This window comes from Gorilla gorilla, chromosome 1, assembly GCF_029281585.2.
Source record: "Gorilla gorilla gorilla isolate KB3781 chromosome 1, NHGRI_mGorGor1-v2.1_pri, whole genome shotgun sequence".
Taxonomy (NCBI): domain Eukaryota; kingdom Metazoa; phylum Chordata; class Mammalia; order Primates; family Hominidae; genus Gorilla; species Gorilla gorilla.
The window spans coordinates 100,225,628-100,247,629 of record NC_073224.2 but is presented as its reverse complement, the minus strand read 5'-3'; the positions used below and the strand labels follow the sequence as shown (position 1 = coordinate 100,247,629).

Here is a 22,002-nt window from a genome sequence, read left to right as displayed (position 1 = left end):
GGCTCTGGAGACCAGAGCAGGAGGCTGGGGGCCTAGAACCAGCCAGCAGACAGAAAGCGGAAGAAATGGAGAGAGAGCTTCCCCTTGAGCTAGGGAAGGGGCAGTAAATGCATGTTCCGTCCCGCACCACACTCCTTTTCAGAGAATCCTTCTCTCCTGGAGGTTTGCTCCTTGCCAATTCAGGAGCCTCCTCACCCTAGGGTCCCCAGTGCCTAGTGTGGCTCCTAGCACATAGCAGGGGCTCAATGAGTGCTTGTTGAACTGACCTGAACTACATCTTGAGATTAGATAGCAGGAGTACCTAGATGATGAGTGGGGGGGTGTCTGTGGAGGCACAGTGTGAAGGAGGTTATGGAGGAGAGGCCCTGCATATGCGGTTCCTTCATCTATTTATTTGCAGTTTTTTTTTGAGACAGAGTCTCTCTCTGTCACCCAGGCTGGAGTGCAATGGTGCGATCTCAGCTCACTGCAACCTCCACCTCCCGGGTTCAAGCAATTCTCCTGCCTCAGCCTCCCGAGTAGCTGGGATTACAGGTGTGCGCCACCACGCCCGGCTAATTTTTGTATTTTTAGTAGAGATGGGGTTTTGCCATGTTGGCCAGGCTGGTCTCTATCTCTTGACCTCGTGATCCGCCCACCTCAGCCTCCCAAAATGCTGGGATTACAGGTGTGAGCCATCACACCTGGCCTATTTGTTCAATCCAAAAACACTCGTATGGTGGTAACATATACATAACATACAATTTACCATTTTAACCATTTTAAAATATGCAGTTCAGTGGCATTAAGTACACTCACATTATTGTGCAATTAACACCACTATCCATCTCCAGAACTTTTTCATCTCCTTTCACAAACATTTATTGAGAATCTACTGTGTGCCAGACCCTGCAAGTTGCTCCAAATCTAGTAGTGGGGGGAAGACAATAAAGTCATCAACTCTGACCCAGTGTGATAAATGCTATAAAAGACATAGGCATCAAGTGCTATGGGACCACAGGAGTACCCAGTTGGTTGAGAAGAAGGTGCATTCTGAAGTAAGCTGTTACTTGACTTGAGTCTTGAAGGAGGACTAAGAATTAGTCAGGACGTTAGAGTGAGAGTGGATATGGTGCCCAATGGGACAGAAGAAACAAAGTGAGAGATCAGACAGCAATCCTTGAAACCCTGAGGGTCATGCTAGGGCAGGGGTAGAGCTGAATTGCCCTAAGGGGGTCCTGTTCTAGACGGAGCCAAGGCTGACATACTGAGCCCTCTGTTCCCCTTTGTCAGCCCTATGTCTTCCCCCAACCCTGAGGATGTGCCCCAGAGGCCAGAACCTGAGCCCTCAAGCTCCAATAAGAAAAAGAAGAAAAGAAAGTGGCTGCGGCAAGAAGCCAGCATCCAAGCCCTCACCAGGGCTGGCCATGGGGCCCTTCAGGCTGGCCGGAACCATGAAGCCTTGAACAACTTCCAGAGGGCCTTCCTTCTGGCCTCCAAGGCCCCACAAACCAGGGATACCCCTGTGCTCCAGGCCTGCGCCTTCAACCTGGGGGCTGCCTATGTGGAGACTGGGGACCCAGCCAGAGGCCTTGAGCTACTCCTGCGAGCCCACCCTGAAGAGAAGGCACAGGGCAGGCGACACGGCGACCAATGTTTCAATGTGGCTTTGGCCTACCATGCCCTCGGAGAGCTGCCTCAAGCTTTGGCCTGGTACCACAGGGCCCTGGGCCACTACCAGCCACAGGGTGACCAGGGAGAAGCCTGGGCAAAAATGGGAGCCTGTTACCAGGCTCTGGGACAGCCTGAGCTAGCAGCCCACTGCCTGCAGGAAGCAAGCCAGGCCTATGCCCAAGAGAGACAGCTGCGGGCCGCAGCCCTGGCATTGGGGGCTGCGGCAGGATGTATGCTGAAGAGTGGGCGGCATCGGGTGGGGGAAGTTGTGCAGGTGCTGGAGAAAAGCCGGAGGCTTGCCGAGAGGAGCACTGAGAGGCGACTGCTGGGTGAGACCTTCGGGCAGGGAAGGCATGGGATCTGGGGAGACACAGAGCCTGGTGATACTCAGAGGGCTGGGTTTGGGGAACCCTGGAGGAGTCGATAGGGGCTGTACCAGCCTCATTTATATCTGGTCCGGCTACCAGTGACCCTGGCTATTCCCTCTAGGGCACCTCTATAACGATCTAGGCCTGGGCTACTCCCAGCTCCAGCTGTTCCCGCTGGCCGTGGAGGCCTTCCTGCAGGCCCTGCCCCTGTGCTGGGTGCCAGGAGAGCAGGCCACAGTGCTAAGAAACCTCGGGATGGCCCACAATGCCCTCGGCAACTATCAGGAAGCTCGGGAGTTTCACCAGAAGGCTGCTGACCTACACGGTGGGTGCCTGGGGCTGGGGAATGGGACTGGGACTAAGACACTAAGAAGGGGTTCCAAAAGGGGCCCAAGGCTTAAGGGTGGATGGCCCTTTGGGACCACTTATGGAGCCTGAAAGTCCAGAACCAGTGGGGGAGAGCTGGAAGTGCAGGAGATGGGACAGCCAGACAGGACAGAGGGTTGTGGGCCCAGAGGTCGAGGCCTCAGGGTTGGGAAGGCAGCAGTGGGCAGGGGGAAGGGTACTGGCTGGGAGAGGAGGCCTGAAGCGGAGTCCAGCCTCTCTGCTGACTGTTTGTGTGACATTGAGGAACCACTTTCACTCTCCGAGCTTCAGTTTCCACATTCTTAAAAACGGGGCCATTAACACCTGCCTTGCCTGCATCACAGGGTTGTTGCCTGACTCAAACTAGCCAGGTGGAGACACTCACACCAGAACTCAGGATGGGGCCAGGCTGGGTGTGGAGGGTTCAGGCCTCTCGGATGCATCTGGAGTGTGCTGGGGCTGGGCACCAGGCCTCCTGGGAGGTCTGTCTTGGTTGCTGGAGGGTGGGGTCCTGATGTCCCAGCAGCCAGAGTCCCCTCTGAGGATGAGGTGGGCTCTGTCCTCAGGCTCTGTGGGGCAGCGGTGGGAGCAGGGCCGGAGCTTTGGCAGCCTGGCCTTTGCATTGAGCCAGCTGGGGGACCACAAGGCTGCCAGAGACAACTACCTGCATGCCCTGCAGGCTGCCCGGGACTCTGGTAAGCGTGAGAGGGTTGGGATGTAACTGGGACAGTGGGGAGGCTGAGGGTCCTAGGGGCTGGTGGGGAGGCAGATGGGGGGAACTGAGAGGACAGGGAGTGCCTCTGAGGGGGCGGATCAGTGGCGTAGGAAGTCATGAAAGGACCTTCCAGGCTCTCTTTCTCTCAGGGGACATGAAGGGACGGTGGCAGGCCTGTGAGGGTCTGGGGGCTGCTGCAGCCAGGCTGGGGCAGTATGACCAGGCCTTGAAGTACTATAAGGAAGCACTGGCCCAGTGTCAGGTGAGACCCCGCACACCGGAATCCGCCTCTCCCCTGCTATCCCTCTTCTGGCTGACATTCCTGCCTTCGCTCCTTGTCTTCTCCCCATCACTCACTCAATCAGCAAACATGCACTGGACACACTGTGTGCTAGGTCTTGGGATACTATCGTGAGGAAGAGTTCATCGCTGTCCACAATTCTGGGCAGGTGGTGGCAGGACCCTGGGAAAGGCATGGGGATGGGGAAGAAGAGAGGGGAAACAAAGCCCCCCTCCCTCCTCCCTTTCCTGTTTCCTTCTTCCCCAACCCCCAGAGGACCATAAAGTCCAGGCATTCCCCATTACCCTATTATCCACCCTCTTCCCAGAAGGAGCCAGATTCTGTGCGAGAACGGCTGGTGGCCAAGCTGGCAGACACCGTGAGGACGCGCTTGGCCCGGGTGGGGCTGGGCCAGACTCACACCCTGGTGAGATGACACCTGAGACAAGGAGATGGGGGTGGAGAGAGGTTACCCAGAGAAGGGGTTGGTGGTAAGCAGAGCCGCTGTTCCCTGGGATGCTGCGCGCTTGGCCGCTCATCTGTGTTCATCTGCCTTGAGCCTGCGCATGAGATATATCACTTTCCAAGGGTGGGAGGTGGGTGGGGGACTGTGGCACGTCTCCAACACAAGGGCTGATATGTAGGTGATTAAAAATAAAGAAATAAATTTAAAAGAATCGGTAGGCCGTGTGTGCAAGGAGGTAGAAAGTTTCAAGTCCTTGACTGCAGTTCCCTAAATGGCCACAGGATGGAGATGTGCTCCAAGGAAGTCCCTCTCTCCCGTCTTTAAGTCTCTGGAGGTCATTTCTCTGTGGGTCTCCACCGTGTTCCTCCTTCCAAGTCTCTGCTTTAACCTGTTTCCACCTCCGGGTCTCTCTGTACGATTCGTTGGCTCTCCAACCGCCTCCTCCTTCACATTTTCAGACAACCCCAGAAAACCTCTTTCCGCTCCAGGAATTGAAATGATACTTTAATATTTATATATTTAATAGGTTTTATGCCCTTGCATGTTAAAGACCATATTTAAAGACACCATATTTTAAATCTGCAAGCAAAATTAAATTAGCCTGGTACAGGCAGAGGATTGGATTGAGGGGTCAGAATACCTGGGTCCCAGCCAATGTCTGCCACCTATTTTCTGTGACTTTACAGTATCAGGCCCCAGAAGGGATGGGGTGGTCATCAGGCGCTGGCCAGGTCTGCTAGTCCCTAAATCTGAATTCAAGCTTGAGAGTTACTAGCAGGGACCTTAATAGAACAAAGAGCCTCACCCCAGAATTGTATTCCCCGAGACAAGCGGCAGAGCCCGAATTGTCTCTATCACGTAAGTCTCTGGAGGGAGCACACACGTAGCTGGGATGGCCGTTTTTCTCAGACCTATTCCCTTTACTCCACTTCATTCCCAGACTTCGGCTCCGGGAAGACTCCAGGCTCCAGGTGGGGCCAGCCAGGCGGAGGGGACCCCAGCAAAGGCAGGAAGCAGCACAGCAGGTGCCCAGCACAGGTGAGGGTGGGAATGGTGCAGCAGAGATGCATGCGCCCTCTGCAGGGTGTTGGGGGCTGTCGCAGTGGGGTAGGACCCCATGTGTACCCCCAGGGAGGAGGGGACTGGTGTCGCTCTGCCAAGCTGTGCCCTGGTTCCTTGCCCCTACAGATCTTCCAGTGGGTGGGAAGATGAAGAGTTTGAGGAGGGCCACCAGAAGAAAAAAGAGGAGAGGTCGGCAAACGTTCCCGTGAGGGCTGGGCCGGGAAGACCAGAGCGTGAGTTGATGTAGAGTATTCCGGGCGGTGCCTCTCCTTACTGCAAATATGGCACTCCCACCCCCACCCGCCTGCCTCCGCTTCTTATGCCCATCCCACCATCCCGCCTTCCTGTTGTCATTTCTTTGAGGCCTGGCACAACCTCGCGCCACCCCTGACCCTGGCTGTCCCAGTTCACAAGTCCCCAACAGCCCTCCCATGATTTCTGCTTGTCTCCCAAGGCCCTGGACCATTTTCCCTGAATCCTTCCAGAACTCCCTCTTCCTTCCTGCTCTCATGGCTTTCCTAACTTCTAGAACTTTGCATCTTGGACCCCAGGGTTTTGTTGAAAGCCTACTCTGTGCCCAACACAGCGCTGGGTGCTGGTGGTAAACCCCAGCTCACTACTCAGTAGCGTCTCCCACAAAGACTTGCAACTCAGGGAGCAGAGTTCTTTGCTACTTGTTGAGCTGACCTGAATTTACCGATGTCTCCTTTTCAGTGTGTTTCCTTCCAGGCACAGTGAATCATTCCCACCATCTAGCTTCTAGTTGCCCCATGTTTACCAAGCACACGCCCTGCAGAGGGACAGTCCTCGGCAAAGCCTCCATCTATAGTGAGCAGTGCATCCCCTGACACCGCCCCAACTCGTGGTTCTTCTCTCAGAGCTTTTTTCCACCATGATAGTTCTTGGTGCAGAGAGGCAAGTGATGAATGTGTCTCTCCTTCTCCATCTAGGTCCAGGACCCAGGGCCCATCTTCCATTTGTAGGCCCAGGCCCTCCCAGAGCGGAGTACCCTAGCATCTTGGTACCCAATGGCCCTCAAGCCAATAGGTGGGTCCTTGGGGGAAAGAAGGAGGCCTGGAGAATAGCAAAAAAAGTAGAATATGTGGCTTGGGATGATTTTAATGAAACACGACTGCTGTTGAAGTTGGGGGAAGCTGGGATCTCATGCTTGGGATATAGGGCCCCGAGCCCCACTTTGTCTTTGCCCTTTAGCAATGTGAACAACCCTCACCCGGCTCTGGAAGCCCGGGGTATGCCCTGCTTCCTAAATGGCCTGATGGTAGGCCTCAGTGAAAGACAGGGTGCTGCAGGATGGGGGGATATGAAGCTTAAGCCAACTCCCTCCTTCTCTGGAGCCCACCAGCAGAGGTAAGGGCCAAATAGGGCAGAGGGAAGCTGAGGCCAAGGCAGGCTGCCTCCTACTGTCTCCCCAGTCACCCCCACTGGCAAGCCCCTCCCTGCCTCTTTCAGGTCATCCAGGTGGCCCAGGGAAAGCCTCAGCAGGAGCCGCCAGAGGAGACCCACGGAGTCGGGCATCTGCACTATTGTGTGACCTCCCCCTGCCAGCCTCAGCCCTCATCCCTGAAGCACCTGTCCAACACGCACACACTAGGGGGTCCTGGGGACCAAGCCTCTTCCCAGTTGCTCAGCCCTGCAGGGATGTGGAACACAGTGCAGCCAGTGGGCTCCTGAGGAGACTGGCCAAGGGCTTTGCAGGCTCGGCCTTGAGAGGTTCTGTTTGTTCCTCCTTGGGATTTTTGGACTCAGTAGGTAAAAGAAAAAAGGAAAATGGATGGCAAATTCCCTGTCTTTCTGGATCCAAATCTTATGATTGCTAGGGGCCTGGCAGTTCTAAAAACTGACTTCGTGGTCAAGTAGCTTTGGAGTCACTGACTGTCTCCAGACGTCCATTTTTGCACATGAGAAATGAGGATATAATACTACAGAAGAGGCATCTTACCCAACCGATGCACCCTACTTCTCTGTGAAACACAGGGGATGCTGGGCGCAGGCCTAGGCTGTGGCCTGTAGCCTGCAGGACAGCTCCTGCCAGCAGCCACAGGAACAGTGATGTGATGTAACATTTCCCAAGCACTTAGCTCATGCCCCACCCTATTCTAGGTGCTTAGCTCATGCCCCGCCCTATTCTAGGTGCTTCACAAGTGTATTCTCCTCTAATCCTCACAACAAATATATGAGGTGCTATTATCCCCTTTCACAAATGAGGAAAATAAGGCACAAAGCTTCAGTAATCTGAATTCCCAGGTCACATAACTAGTATGTAGAGAAGCTGGGAATCAAACCCAGGCAGTGAGCACTTTCTAGAATGCTGTGCAGTTCCACTTCCCCAGCTAAGCCCTTGCTTACCCAGAGTCCATTGTGATTTAATATCAAGTGTGTTTATGCCCATTGTATGTGTTATTGTAATTCATAATGTAATTAAATACTATACACATTGATGAACAGGCCAGGTGAGATGGCTCACCCTTGTAATCCGAGCACTTTGCGAGGCCAAGGTGGGAGGATTGCTTGAACCCAGGAGTTTGAGACCACCCTGGGCAACATAGTGAGACCCCATGTCAATGTAAAAGAAAATTTATCTTTAAAAAAAAAGTAAATTGATGAACTGAGAGTGGGAAAATCAGCACTGTTTCTATAAAAACTAAGTTGGATCCTTAGAAGACTCGACTAAGGTAAGTTACTTTTTCTTTATTATTCTTATGCTTTATCTTCCAGTGATGGAGGAAAAAGTGAGTTTATTTATTTATTGAGACAGGGTCTTGCTCTGTTGCTCAGGCTGGAGTGCAGTGGCACGATCACATCTTACTGCAGCCTCAACACCCTGGGCTCAAGTGATCTTCCCACCTCAGCCTCCCACTAGGAGTACAGGTGCACCACCATGCCAGGCTAATTAAAAAATATATATAGAGAGAGAGACAGGGTCTCACTATGTTGCCCAGACTGGTCTCAAACTCCTGGGCTCAAGCCATCTTCCCGCCTTGGTGTCCCAAAGTGTTAGGATTACAGATGTGAGTCACTGCGCCCAGCCTGTGAGTCACTTTATTTTTTTATTTGTTTGTTTGTTTATTTATTTATTGAGAGGGAGTCTCGCTCTGTCTCCCAGGCTGGAGTGCAATGGCGTGATCTCAGCTCACTGCAACCTCCACCTTCCAGGTTCAAGTGGTTCTCCTACCTCAGCCTCCTGAGTAGCTGGGATTACAGGTGCATGCCACCAAGCCCGGCTAATTTTTGTTATTTTCAGTAGAGATAGAGTTTCGCCATGTTGGCCAGGCTGGTCTCAAACTCCTGGCCTCAGGTGATCCGCCTGCCTCGGTCTTCCAAAGTGTTAGGGTTACAGGCGTGAGCCACTGCGGCTGGCCTCTGTGAGTGACTTTAAAAAGCTACCGTGGGCTGGGCACAGTAGCTTATGCCTGTAATCCCAGCACTTTGGGAGGCCAAGGTGGATGGATCACTTGAGGCCAGGAGTTTGAGACCAGCCTGGCCAACATGGCGAAACCCTGTCTGTACTAAAAATACAAAAAATCAGTGGGGCATGGTGGTGCATGCCTGTAATCTCAGCTACTCGGGAGCCTGAGGCAGGATAATTCACTTGAACCTGGAAGGTGGAGGTTGCAGTGAGCCAAGATCATGCCACTGCACTCCAGCCTAGGCAACAGAGTGAGACTCTGCCTCAAAAGAAAAGATAAAAGCTGCTATGGAATTAGATGTGAGCAACAAGATTATTACAAATTGGGGGAATAATAATAAAAATATAAATTCTGCACTCAAGATTGCTTCAAACATGCCATTAACTGTTTCACTTTAAGGAAGCAAACTGGAAATTGCAGGTGATACATAACTGGTGAGGTTTATATAAGAAAGAAGATGAGGAATCCAATCACAGGCTCCATCCTCAAAGAAAAGACCCTGGCCACACTTTGACAGATGGAAAATTAATGTATTTTTTAAAGTTGAAATAAAATAATCCACTCCTGATCATGTCAGATAAGAGAAAGTAGGGAAGGCAAAACTTTACCTCCACTCTCTTAGGGTCTCTGGCTGGGACAGAGAATTAAATTGACATAAAACAGATTAACAAGAGAAAAGCATACAGATTTACTTAATATAAATTTTATGTGACACAGGAGCCCTCATAAAGCAATGAAGACCCAAAGAAGGAAAACCTAAATGTTTTGTACTAGGTCGAACAAAGAGCCAATTGTGGAAAAGCAGCTAAAATATATGGGGAGGCCAGTCGCAGGGGCTCACACCTGTAATCCCAGCACTTTGGGAGGCCAAGGTGGGTGGATCAGTTGAGCCCAGGAGTTTGAGACCAACCTGGGCAACATGGTGAGACCCCATCTCTACAAAAACTACAAAAATTAGCCAGGTGTGGTGGTGTGTGCCTGTAGTCCCAGCTACTAGGGAAGCTGAGGCAGGAGAATCGCTCGAACCCAGGAGTCAGAGGTTGCAGTGAGCCGAGATCATGCCACTGCACTGCAGCCTGGGTGACCGAGTGAGACTCTATCTCCAAAAAAATAATAAAAATAAAATATATGGGGAGGCTAAAGGAAGATAAGAGATATTTTAACAAGGTCTGTTTGTACAGAATTCTCTCAGCTTCGACTCCCTGTCTCTGGAGGTAAGAATGTTTCTTTCCTCCTGGAGGAAGGCATTCATTGTTCACATGGGAGTTTTGTTTCCTGCTTTCAGGAAGAAAAGGGGAGGTTAGAGCACTCTTCTTATACTTACTGTTTTTCTTTTTCTTTTCTTTTCTTTTTTTTTTTTGGGATGGAGTCTGGCTCTGTCGCCCAGACTGGAGTGCAGTGGCATGATCTCAGCACACTGCAACCTCCTCTTCCCAGATTCAAGCGATTCTCCTGCCTCAGCCTCCTGAGTAGCTGGGGTTACAGGCGCTCGCCACCACGCCCTGCTAATTTTTTTTGTATTTTTAGTAGAGATGGGGTTTCACCATGTCGGCCAGGCTGGTCTCGAACTCCTGACATCAGGTGATCCACCTGCCTTGGCCTCCCAAAGTGTTGGGATTACAGGTGTGAGCCAGTGCATCCAGCCCTAATTTTTGTATTTTTAGTAGAGGTGGTGTTTCACCATGTTGGCCAGGCTGGTCTCGAACGCCTGACCTCAAATGATCCACTCACCTTGGCCTCCCAAACTGCTGGGATTACAGGCGTGAGCCACTGTGCCCTGCCAAGACCTCGTTTCTACAAAAAATATGAAAATTAGTCGGGTGTGGTGGCACGTGCCTGTAGTCCCAGTTACTGGGGAGGCTGAGGCTGGAGGATCACTTGATCCCAGAGGTCCAGGCTGCAGTGAGCCATGATCAGGCGGCTGCACTGCAGCCTGAGTGACAGAGCGAGACCCTGTCTAAAAAACAAAAAAAACCTTCCCTTTACCTGTGTCTTAGCTTGGGCTATCATAATAAAATATCATAGATTGGATGCTCAAGCAACAAATTAATTTCCTGACAGTTATGGGGACTGGAAGTCAGATTAGGGTTCCAGTATGGTGACAGAGAGGAGGGGCAGGGAGAGGAAGAAAGTCTTATAAGGGCACTAATTCTACCAGATCAGGGACTACCCCTTATATCCCAACTAATGCTAATCCCAACCACCCTGTCTCCGAATACCATTACACTGGGGGTTAGGGCTTCAACATATGAATTTGTGAGGGAGGAAGGGAAGGGAACACAAACATTGAATCCATAGCAGTCTGGACAATTATCTTTATCTTAGTGCCTTGATGGTAACTGGTTTGTTACTCTCCAACCTTTTCCCCTAACCACGCAAGAGAGTGTGTTTGCATTCTCAAAACCACTAGCATAAACTCTACTCCTCCTCTCAAGACTTCTGGTGAAACATCATCGTGACCTGGAGCCTATGGTTTCAATTACGTTTTAAACCATAGCTTACCCAAACTATTTAAGGATAATTTTATATTTCCATAGCTATTATCTCAGTAAAGGGGTTAAGCATGACTCGGGAAGTACAGCATGATACCCTGGTAAAACAGAGGTAGGGGAAACTAATGTAGTGTAGAGGGGGCCTAAGTTACATAGGCTTGGTGGTGTAAATAAGAACAGTAGCTTAATTTCTATACCACGCCCTCTGCGACGGTTTGCAGGCATTAGCACCTATGGAAGTATGTACTCGTTTCCCTGTTGTATAGGCGAAAAACTGACACCAGCAGTTCCCACATTCACTCAGCCACTAAGCAGTGGGGCAGGAATCAAGGCTAACTGCTATGCCATCCATACACCTTTCTGAAAGAGTTACAAAATCAGCACTTATTATCAAAGGGCCGTTGGGAGCAAGGCATTTCGGCGTATCTGGAAATGTGTGGCGATCTGTAAACGCTCCTGAGGAGAGCTGGAATCCCAAGTGGAAGGGAAGCTGGACCGGGTGGGAACGGCTCCCCAGCCCAAGGGTTGCTAGAACCCCAAGCCTCGCTAGAACCCCAAGCCTCCAGCCCCCAGCGGCTTCCGGAATCCGCGCGTGCTGGCCCGGCCTCTTCGGGGGCGGGGCGAGCGCCGCACATGCGCCGGGGTAGGGCCGGGACGGGCCGGGGGCGCGCGCTCTGCGAGCTGGATGTCCGGGCTGCGGGCGCTGCTGGGCTTCGGGCTGCTGGTTGCGAGCTCGCGCCTGCTGCGGATCAAAAGCCAGACCGTCGCCTGTCGCTCGGGACCCACCTGGTGGGGACCGCAGCGGCTGAACTCGGGTGGCCGCTGGGACTCAGAGGTCATGGCGAGCACGGCGGTGAAGTACCTGAGGTAGGCGCGGGTCTCGGGTGCCTGCTCTGCCCCGGGGCGGGGCCTGGGACGGCCGGGCCACCTGCGCGACAGAGACCACGAGGGGCGGGACTCAGGCCGCGGGTTTTCCTCAGCCAGGAGGAGGCCCAGGCCGTGGACCAGGAGCTATTTAACGAATACCAGTTCAGCGTGGACCAACTTATGGAACTGGCCGGGCTGAGCTGTGCTACAGCCATCGCCAAGGTCAGTGGCACAACTCTCGACCTTTGGGAGCAGCCAGGGAGGAGTCACTGTCCCAGCCCCCTGGCCTAGGCACAAAGGGGTGGGAGAGACAGCTGGGCCAATATGGTCTATTACCGCCTGAAACCCCGCCGAACCACCCTTGACTCTGCCTTCAGGCATATCCCCCGACGTCCATGTCCAGGAGCCCCCCTACTGTCCTGGTCATCTGTGGCCCGGGGAATAATGGAGGAGATGGTCTGGTCTGTGCTCGACACCTCAAACTCTTTGTGAGTATGTGGGGAGGGGCTGTGGGGGAGGAGGGCGTGAGGGCTCTGGGATCTGGGGTTGAATTACCACTTTCTTCCTAGGGCTACGAGCCAACCATCTATTACCCCAAAAGGCCTAACAAGCCCCTCTTCACTGCATTGGTGACCCAGTGTCAGAAAATGGACATCCCTTTCCTTGGGGAAATGCCTGCAGAGGTAGGTGGCTCCAGTTGAATACCTCCATCCTACAGTAACCACTGCCTGTGCTCTGCTCTTCCTTCGTGTTTCCAGGCTGAGCTCATTTTAGTGCCTGGTACGGAAGGTGCCTAAAGGATGGTATTCGAATAAGTGTGCAAGAGCCTTCTCCTCCTTCATAAAGTGTGCTCCATGAGTCCCACACACCACCTTCTCTAAAGCTTCCTTGCCCTTTCATCTCCCTGGTCCCTCCTTCCACTCTTCAGTCAGATCCTCTTGCCCTAGCATGCAGTAAACACATGATCTACCCCTCAGGGGCTGGAGTGGCTGCCCTATCTGAAACCCTTCCTGCAGATGCATGGATTAAGGGAAGGGAAATTGGGTAATTTTTTTCCTTAACCCATTTTACAGATGAAGATACTGAGGTGCAGAGAAGTGGTTTGCTTAAAGTCACTAAATTGTATCATGGCAGAGCTGAAACCAGAATCCGGCTCTCCTGACTCGTCTCAGGCTATCTCAGCCTGTAGCCTCCCCAGTGGCGGGCAGGCAGGCAGGCAGGCACCGAGAACAAAAACTGTCTGGTCTCAGTTTGGCCTGAATCAGTGACCAACTCACACTTTCTCTAGGCCTCAGGCTGCCCTCTGAATGAGACACAATACTTGTGCCTCTGAGAATGGTCTGCAGGTGCAGAGGACAGCCCTCTCCAGTTAAGGCTGTTTGTGCAGCTGCTGGCTCTGACATCCTTTTCCTGCTCCACCACAGCCCATGACGATTGATGAACTGTATGAGCTGGTGGTGGATGCCATCTTTGGCTTCAGCTTCAAGGGCGATGTTCGGGAACCGTTCCACAGCATCCTGAGTGTCCTGAAGGGACTCACTGTGCCCATTGCCAGCATCGACATTCCCTCAGGTGCTGGGATCCAGAAGGTGGGGTGGGGGAGATTGGGGCCCTACCCTCCTGACTCTTGCCCACACCAGGTCTAAAATAATTTTAGTCTAGAGGGGCAGAACACAGCCTTCTGGACCCCCATCAGGGCTGGGGAACAGTGTTCAGAAGTCCCCTTTACATGTTGGCCCCATGAAGAGACCACGGCCCAAGGGTACGTGGAGCTCGTTGGACGAGAGTTCCTCAGGTGGGAACTGAGGGGACTTCCCACTCCTCTGGGACTAGGGTAAACTAAGGTGTAGAAGGGGATGAGACATCTGGCCTCTTCTTGAACACCACCCTCTTTTCAGGATGGGACGTGGAGAAGGGAAACGCTGGAGGGATCCAGCCAGACTTGCTCATCTCCCTCACAGCCCCCAAAAAATCTGCAACCCAGTTTACCGGTCGCTACCATTACCTGGGGGGTCGTTTTGTGCCACCTGCTCTGGAAAAGAAGTACCAGCTGAACCTGCCACCCTACCCTGACACCGAGTGTGTCTATCGTCTGCAGTGAGGGAAGGTGGGTGGGTATTCTTCCCAATAAAGTCTTAGAGCCCCTCTCTTCCAGAACTGTGGATTCCTGGGAGCTCCTCTGGCAATAAAAGTCAGTGAATGGTGGAAGTCAGAGAGCAACCCTGGGGATTGGGTGCCAACTCTCTAGGGGTAACACGAAGGGCAAGAGGTTGCTACGGTATTTGGAAACAATGAAAATGGACTGTTAGATACCAAGTGAGTTGTGCTGTCCTTTACACAATTCTTATTCATTTGGGACACAGACAGGGAGCTACTTCTACTTAACAGTGTAGCAAGACTACAAAGAGGTTAACCGAAGGAATTTCTTCAAAGGCCTCCAAGGAATATCTTCTAATTTGTATTCAGGACCTTCCCAGGCTGGGAACAGAGATGCCAGTCAGGATTAATCTCTAGGCTAGGAGCGCAAGCTCATGTTTATTCATTCATTTGGTAGCGCTAGAAACTGGCAACTGTGGGCTAAATCTAGCCCATAGACCTAAATTTATGTTTTTCTTAACCTTCACAATATTTAGAAATCAGAGCACTTCACATAGGTCTACATTTTCAGCTTCTTTTAGCAGGAATGCTCCTTCAAAGGGTATCTGCATTCCTGTTCCCACAGCCCCCAGCATTCCTTGTCCTTTAGCTGCCTGGTTTATCTAGGCACCTGAGTTCATGGTCCTGGGTTAGAAGCTGCAGAAGGGACTGTGCTGACTCCCTCAACTAAGGGATGGTACTACCGCTTGCTCCTCTCAGCAGCTGACGTCCCAGAGATCAGTTTCCTTTCTGGGAGGGACTCCTCATTGAGGGGGGTGCAGAAGACCTGCAGACCTGCATCAACCCTGGTCTTTGAGGCTTCAACTCCTGAAAATCAATCAAGCCCTACCTTTACCAGACCTTTAGTCTCTCTTCTTCTGTTTCTCTTTGGCTTTCTGGACAGTGCCGACTCCAGCTCTTTCCTTCTTGGGATGCTGCTGCCTCTTCCTCTTACCTCTGCTGCTTGAGCCAGTGTGTGCTCTGCTCTCTGCTTCCCTAGCCCCGCCATCCTTCTCATCCCTTACATCCAAGATGTCCTCCTCCTCTTGATGCTGCTGTCTTTTCTTCTTGCTTTTCCTGCTTCTTCCATCACTGCATGCTCTGCTCTCTGCTTCCCTGGTTCCACCACCTAAAACAGTTTCCTCACCTCCATCTTCTAGGTTCAAGTCCTCCTCCTCCTGTTGCTGCCTCTTCTTTCTTCGGCTGCATGGGTCAGCATATGCCCTGCTCTCTACCTCCTCTGTCCTGACACTGCCTGCAGCCTCCTTGCCTTTTCCTCCTTCCTCCAAGACCCCCATCTTCTCCTCTTCATGGTGCCACCTCTTCTTTTTCTTCCCTTTCCTGAGGGACTGATTGGTTTGCTCTCTGCTATTCAATTCCCCAAGCCCACTTGTTCCTGCAGCGTCCTCCTTCTCATTCCCTTTAGTTGTACCCTCTCTTTCATCTGAGACCTTTCCTTCTTGATGTCGCCTTTTCTTCTTGCTTTTTCTGATGTTCTGCTCAGCATGTTCTGGGTGCTTCTCATCTGCATCATTCCTTTCAGATGCTGTAGCTTCTTCCTCCTCTTTCTGCCTCCTTTTCTTTTTCTTTTTTTTGGGGGGCTTGCTCTCTGACTGCGGTTGAGAGGCCCCAGGGTCCTGGCCTTTGAGACGAGCCAGGAAGGCCTGCTCCTGGGCCTCTAGGCGAGCAAGCTTGGCCTTCATTGTGATCCCAAGACGGGCAGCCCTGAAACAGACAGGGTCCAAGTCAGAGCGAGGGTATCGGGGGAAATGGGCCTAGTCCTTAAGCCTGCAGGGAAAGTTGGTGGAGGGGAGTGGAGAGCTGCCTATCTTCAGGCAATAGATGGGTAGGTAATAGGAATCATTTCCCTGGGGTAAAAACAACCAAGAGGTGGCACAGGCCATGATCAAAGGTGGGGAGAAAAGGGAGCTCAAGGAGCTGACCACTACTTACTTGTGTGCTGTTCGCCCCTCACAGGCTTGGAGCAGCATCTCATCAGTCAGACTGTTAGGGGAGATCAGCAGTTACAAACAGACCTGATGGAAAGGCTGGACCTCTCCTCCTTCTAAAACATTCCTTCAACACTGAGTTCTTGTTCAGGACCCGGCACTTTTTGAGGTACTAGGAATACAAAGATTAGTACAACACAGTTCCACCCACCCCCAAGAAGCCCCCAGTCAAGCATTAGATTTAGCCCTTTCTCTTGCCATCTGAGGACATCTCTTCCCACATTCCCCAAGAGCTAAAATGAAGTCTCACATCTTTGGGGACTTGGGCCCCTGGTTGTCGTCATCACTGCAGCTCTCCAAGTCTTTGTTTGGCTTCTCTCCACCTGAAGTCAATGTAGCCATCTAGGAGGGGTCATGGGGGTAGATAAGGCCTTCTCAACACCATCACCATCCCTATTCCCTTGTGGAAGCCCCCTAAGAATTTATAGCTCCAGGCAGTGGTTTGCCAGCCCCCACCATTGCTCCTTGAGGAGCCACAGGGAGGTGTGCCATCCTGCATACTCGAACTTGGATAGGACATGGGCTGCTGCTGCTGGGATGTGCAGCAGCTTTGGCCTCTCTGGCCCACAGCTGGCTGGTGAGCAGAACAAGAAGAGGAAATGCTCTGGTTCATCAGGTCTTCACAGTGGACCAGTGACTGACAGTAAAGATGCCCTGCTCCACCCTGACCATAGTACCAGTTCACAGTACCTTCCTTTAATCAGATTAATTGAGAGTCTACTATGGGCCAAGGAGTTGGGGATTCAGAGTGGAATAAGAATGAGATGAGCCCAGCCCAGATGGAATCTACATAGGCAATTATGATGGAAGTGTTGCCTGTGATAGAGGAAGGGTATTCAACTCAGACTTCAGAGAATGGCTTCTAAAAGTAACTGATGTATAAGCTGAGCTCTGGAGGATAAGAGAAACTCAGAAGGTAAAGGGGGAAAGGGAGAAGAATGTCCCAAGCAGAGGGAGCAACATGTGCAATAACCTGAAGATGGAAGAGTGTCGTACCTTCAAAGAAAAGAAACAGATTGGAATCTGTTATGCTAATGGTTAGGCTAAAGTAGTGGTCCTGGAGAAAAGTGAAGAGATGAGGCTGGAGATGGCAGGAACAGGCATGCAGAGCCATATAAGCCAGTCCGATAAATCTGGATTGTGTCATCCTAGGTCAAACAAGACCCAGTGACATGATGACATTTATGTTTTAGAGAGAACACTGGATGCTTTGTGGAGAAGTCCATCCTCCACAAAGGTTGGGGTGGGGAGTGAGACTAGAGGTGTTCTTAGGAGGCTGCTGGAGAAAGAAATTAGACAAGAGATGATGATGGCCCGAAGTGGGGTAGTAGATGGTAACAGAGATGTAGAGAAATGGGAAAGATTTGCTAGGTAACATGTATAGCCCTTAGCACATAATGACCATTACATGTTAGCTTCCTCCTATTGGTACAGTAGAAAGTGGAGGCCTGAAGTCCTGGGTTCCAGTCCTGTTTGCCATTACTAGCCAGCTGTGGGCTCTTCAGCAAACCACTTTTCACCCTTTTAGCCACATCTGCAAAGCAGGGATGGTCCAGATAATCTCTCAGGTCTCCTCTGGCTTCTAAGTCCTTTGAATTAGATGTCCCCTGGCCCCCCCAAAATTTGGCAGCTCCTGACTTAAGAGACTGTACCCTACCTCCCACGCCCTATTGCTGCTCCCTTAACAGATGGCAGGATCCACGGAACCTGAAGATCTCAATTCCTGCTGAGGGTCTGGGCAGTCTAAGTAAGCAACAGCAAGGCTGGTCACAGGATCCCACTATGTTAGGAAAGTCCTGAGAATTGATAAGGCATACAAGGCAACTGTTCAGGCCCCAGGGAAACCAGGGGAGAGAAAAAGGATGGACTCCGTTACCCACAGCCTCTAATACCTTCACAAACTTCTGATACAGCAAGTTGGGCTTGGGATGATTATAACGGGTGGTCTCCTTAGAAAGGCTCCTTATCTGTACTCCATCCTGTAGAGAATTATCAGTACCAGTGAATGGGTGACATATCATGACTGCCTACGCCACAGGTCCCAGGCCCTCTGTTTCATGTGCCCATCTATCAAGAGCTCATACCTGCCCAGTTTCCACTACCAAGTTGGCCGCAGTCTTGTTGAAGAGCTCATTCCACCAGTGGTTTGTGAACTCCTTGGCAGGGTCATGTCCTACCTGCCAGGGGAATAAATATGAGCTCTGAGTGCCTGCCTCACCTGTCCTCAAGGGTCCCCTCTCCCATACATGCTAACCTTCCTCAGTCCACCCAGTCTTACCCCATGAGTGTCTTGCTTCAGTGTCACCCTGAGAGCCTGGGTGATACCATTCTCCTTCCGACCGAGGCCTTTGCCTGCAGAGGACAGTGAGCGATTTGGCTTATTCTCCTGCCTGCTGTGAGACCTCACAAGGCACCCCCCACACAGGCCTCTTGCCATTCCACACACCTGACATTGGGGTATACTCTACCTCTCAGAAGACCTCCTAGCTCACTTCTTTCTAGTACCACTCCATATAGTCCCTTGCCTTTGTGTGAGCCTGAACTATCTCTTCCTTCAAATTCTTTTGGAAGAGAGCCCATATCTCTTTTTCCCTCCCCTAGTCCTCCCAACCACCACTTCTTCATTATCCACTGTCAAATTTCTTCCTTTCTTCCCTTTTCTGGGAAAGTTAGAAATTTTCTTCTGCAAATTTCCCTTTAAACTAGCTTTTCCTCCTTTAATTAAATGGACTACATCGGGGGTAATCCAGGATGATGCCTTTCCCCTGGGCAGATGGTAGGCAGGGAGCCGGGGGATGTGGAAGAGGCCCCATGGGGATCACCTTGAGTCCATCCATGCTTTAGCAGCTGCTCCTCAGCAAACTTCATCCCACGACTCTTGACCTCTGGGGTGACATTCATGGTGAGAAAAAAGTCTCTATCCTCAGACTCTCACCAGAGAAGAAGAGGTGATATCATCCTTTTAAGAAGAAAGTAGAAAGTGCCCAAACAGCCATCAGTTCCATCCTGACTGCTTGTTAAGAATTCTCTGCTAGTTGGGTGCAGTGGCACACACCTGTAGTCCCAGCTACACGGGAGGCTGAGGCGGGATTGCTTGAGTCCAGCCTGGGCAGTATAGCAAGACCCTCTCTCATAAAAAGAATAAAGCGGCCAGGCGCAGTGGTTCACATTTGTAATCCCAGCACTTTGGAAGGCCAAGGTAGAAGAATCACTTGAGCCCAGGAGTTCCAGACCAGTGTGGGCAACATAGTGAAACCCTGCCTCTAGAAAAAATAAAAAATTAAAAAGAAAGAAAAAAGAATTCTCCTTCCTGAGCCAGAGACAGAGGAAGGAGGTGGCCTGGTCTTTGGGGAGCTCCCTATCTGGCTACAGAAAGACCAGCATATAGAGAAGTCAAGGAGGAATGGTGTCAATTCTGATACCTAAATTTATGGTGTGCTCACCACATGCCAGGATGTGCTAAGACTTTACAAAGATTATTTCATTTAATCTTCCCAGCCCATTCAGGGAAATATTAGCCTATTTTACAAATGAGTCAAGTAAGGCCTAAAGAGGTTAAGTGACTTCAAGGTCACACAGGTAACATGTAGAATTCAAGCCCAGGCAGCTTGTCTGCAGAATCTGTACTGTACCACTACATAGTATCTCCCAAAATATATTACCTTGTAAACACAAAGCTAATGAGGTGCTTATTAACCGGAGTCATAAGATAATGGTACTCGGTAGAGACCAGATCCTGTACTTATGCTTCAGCATTTACACTGTCCTCTTGGTGTGGGGGCTACACACTTCTCCCACACCACTGCAGTATTTCAGTCTGGCTGGAGTTCCCCTTTTGAAAGTGTCCAACTTAGGAAGGGCACTCCTATTGAGCACTTAATGCATAACAGGTGGATTACACATATTGCCACACTGTCATATTAACTCAATCTTTTTTTTTTTTTTTTTTGAGACAGGGTTGCTCTGTCGCCCAGGCTGGATGGAGTGGAGTGCAGTGGCACGATCATGGCTCATTGCAGCCTCAAACTTCCAGGCTCAAGCAATCCTCCCACCTCAGCCTCCCAAGTAGCTAGGACCACAGGCACATGCCACCACGCCTGGCTAATTTTTGTATTTTTTTTTTGTACAGACAGGGTTTTGCCATGTTGCCCAGGCTGGTCTCTAACTCCTGGGCTCAAGCGATCTGCCTACCTCTGCTTTCCAAAATGCTGGGATTACAGGCGTGAGCCACTATGTGTGGGCTTAACTCATTTAATCTTGATAGTCCTGTGAGATAGATATTATTCTTATTTTACAAATGAAGAAAACAAGGCCTGGGTTTCTTGCCTAAGGTTACATGGCTAGTAAATGATGGAGCTGGAATTACATGATGGAGGTGGAATGAGCCCAAGTCGCCTGACTCCAAAGTGGTCCTCTGTCTTTCTTTCTTTCTTTTTTTTTTCTTTTTTGATACGGAGTCTCACTCTGTCACCCAGTCTGGAGTACAGTGGTGCGATCTTGGCTCACTGCAACCTCCGCCTCCCAGCTTCAAGCGATTCTCCTGTCTCAGCCTCCCGAGTAGCTGGGACTACAAGGCTCATGCCACCATGCCCGGCTAATTTTTGTATTTTTAGTAGAGATAGGGTTTCCCCATATTGGCCAGGGGCTGGTCTCGAACTCCTGACCTCTGGTGATCCACCTGACTCGACCTACGAAAGTGTTGGGATTACAGGCGTGAGCCAAGGCGCCCGGCCAAAAACTGATGTTCTTCATCACTACACTCTTCAGTCTCTTACAGCTCTTTGTGCTTTCTCCTGTAAGACCACACACAGCCTAACCCTTGTCGCAATAATTGAAAACTACATGCCCTGGAAGTTAAGAGACCGGCTTTATTCCGCAACTCCAGAGCACGTAACGCGGCGCCAGAACTCAAGAATACATTCAGTCGTTATTTGTTGAACTGAACGGCATAGTTAGGAATGGCTTTACCGGATTTTCAATGGATAATTGGGTAGAAGCTGTGCGCCCCAGTCTTTCTGAAACCTGTGATCACACTTTGGGCACTGTCCCCTCTACAGTCAATCTGTGTTTTCAGAAGTGGCCCCAGGTTCACTCGTCTTACAGCAGTCCTAAAGAGCCGGCTGCCCTTTCCCTAGGCTTCCTTGCTCTTGAGGGCTAAATTCCAGCCCTCCTACCCCAGTGCCACTTGGGTAAAAATACTCTGCTCCTCTCACGTTTGCTAATAAGCCCTGGCTCCGACTACCACCGTGCGGGGGAAGGGAGCCCCTTACCGTTATTGCGGGGTCCGCTCCGCGGAAACATGTGCCGGACCTGACTTGTGCGCCGCCATCTTCCCGGAAATGCCGTTTTGTTCCTTCTAGGCTGTCGAAACCATAGAGACGTCCGCGGGAACCAAAATCACGGTCTTTCCGGGAGAAACCATTGCGGAGCCCAATTTGCCGGTATGGTTGCCATAGAAACTGGGACCTGGAGCGTGCCCATTTTCGGAGGTTCCGAAGCTGTTCCACTTGCCTCATCCCTGCAATCCTTGAGCAGCCAAGGGACTTCAGTACTAACTGGCCCTCTCAGGATGCCAAGAACGGCTATGTGTCCTACACTGAGCTAGTCCCGGGCGCAAATACGAGGAAGGAAAACTCCAGGGAAGCATTGAGAGTAGCCTGAGAAATTCGTGGAGGCAGAGTAGGTGATAGCTGTGTCCTGATTTTTCAGGGTTGAATGCTCATGAATACTCAGCCTTCACAGGAACAGTTATTTATGAAAGCCTGGAGACTAGACATCTCAATAGGTTCATCAACCACTTTTTTTTTTTTTTTTTCTGAGACAGGGTCTCGCTCTGTTGCCCAGACTTGAGGGCAGTGGCGCGATATCGACTCACTCACTGTAACCTCCGCCTCCTGGGCTCAAGTGATCCTCCCATCTCAGCCTCGTGAGTATCTGGTACCACAGGCATGCACCACCACGCCTGGCTAATTTTTGTACTTTTTTTTGTAGAGAAGGGGTCTTGCCATGTTGTACAGGCTGGTCTCCAACCCCTGGCCTTAAGTGATACGCACACCTCGGCTTCCCAAAGTGTTGGGATTACAGGCGTAAGCCACCGTGACCAGCCTCATCAAACACTTTTTGACTCACCATTGTGTGCCAGAACTTGTCCCTTTGGTAC

The 22,002-nt window shown here is 51.2% G+C and overlaps 3 protein-coding genes across 3 annotated transcripts; 2 read left to right on the top strand and 1 right to left on the bottom strand.

Annotated features, from left to right (window-relative positions):
- Positions 1–1,276: 1,276 nt before the first annotated feature.
- TTC24 (tetratricopeptide repeat domain 24) lies at positions 1,277–6,462 on the top strand. The gene is made up of 10 exons (XM_031001937.3): positions 1,277–1,982; positions 2,143–2,346; positions 2,954–3,082; positions 3,252–3,364; positions 3,711–3,809; positions 4,789–4,886; positions 5,037–5,143; positions 5,625–5,738; positions 5,861–5,957; positions 6,381–6,462. Exons 1-10 carry the CDS (start codon positions 1,277–1,279, stop codon positions 6,460–6,462), a joined length of 1,749 nt encoding a protein of 582 aa, XP_030857797.2.
- A 4,985-nt stretch (positions 6,463–11,447) lies between these two features.
- NAXE (NAD(P)HX epimerase) lies at positions 11,448–14,013 on the top strand. The gene is made up of 6 exons (XM_004026977.5): positions 11,448–11,697; positions 11,811–11,919; positions 12,075–12,185; positions 12,267–12,380; positions 13,122–13,269; positions 13,596–14,013. The coding sequence occupies exons 1-6, from the start codon at positions 11,516–11,518 to the stop codon at positions 13,796–13,798; spliced, it is 867 nt and encodes a 288-aa protein (XP_004027026.3). The 5' UTR covers positions 11,448–11,515; the 3' UTR covers positions 13,799–14,013.
- A 187-nt stretch (positions 14,014–14,200) lies between these two features.
- Positions 14,201–21,314, bottom strand: GPATCH4 (G-patch domain containing 4). The gene is made up of 8 exons (XM_004026978.5): positions 21,113–21,314; positions 18,665–18,801; positions 18,121–18,194; positions 17,927–18,019; positions 17,735–17,821; positions 16,093–16,184; positions 15,787–15,837; positions 14,201–15,558 (listed from the first exon to the last, which is right to left on the bottom strand). The coding sequence occupies exons 2-8, from the start codon at positions 18,741–18,743 to the stop codon at positions 14,697–14,699; spliced, it is 1,338 nt and encodes a 445-aa protein (XP_004027027.3). The 5' UTR covers positions 18,744–18,801; positions 21,113–21,314; the 3' UTR covers positions 14,201–14,696.
- Positions 21,315–22,002: the final 688 nt, after the last annotated feature.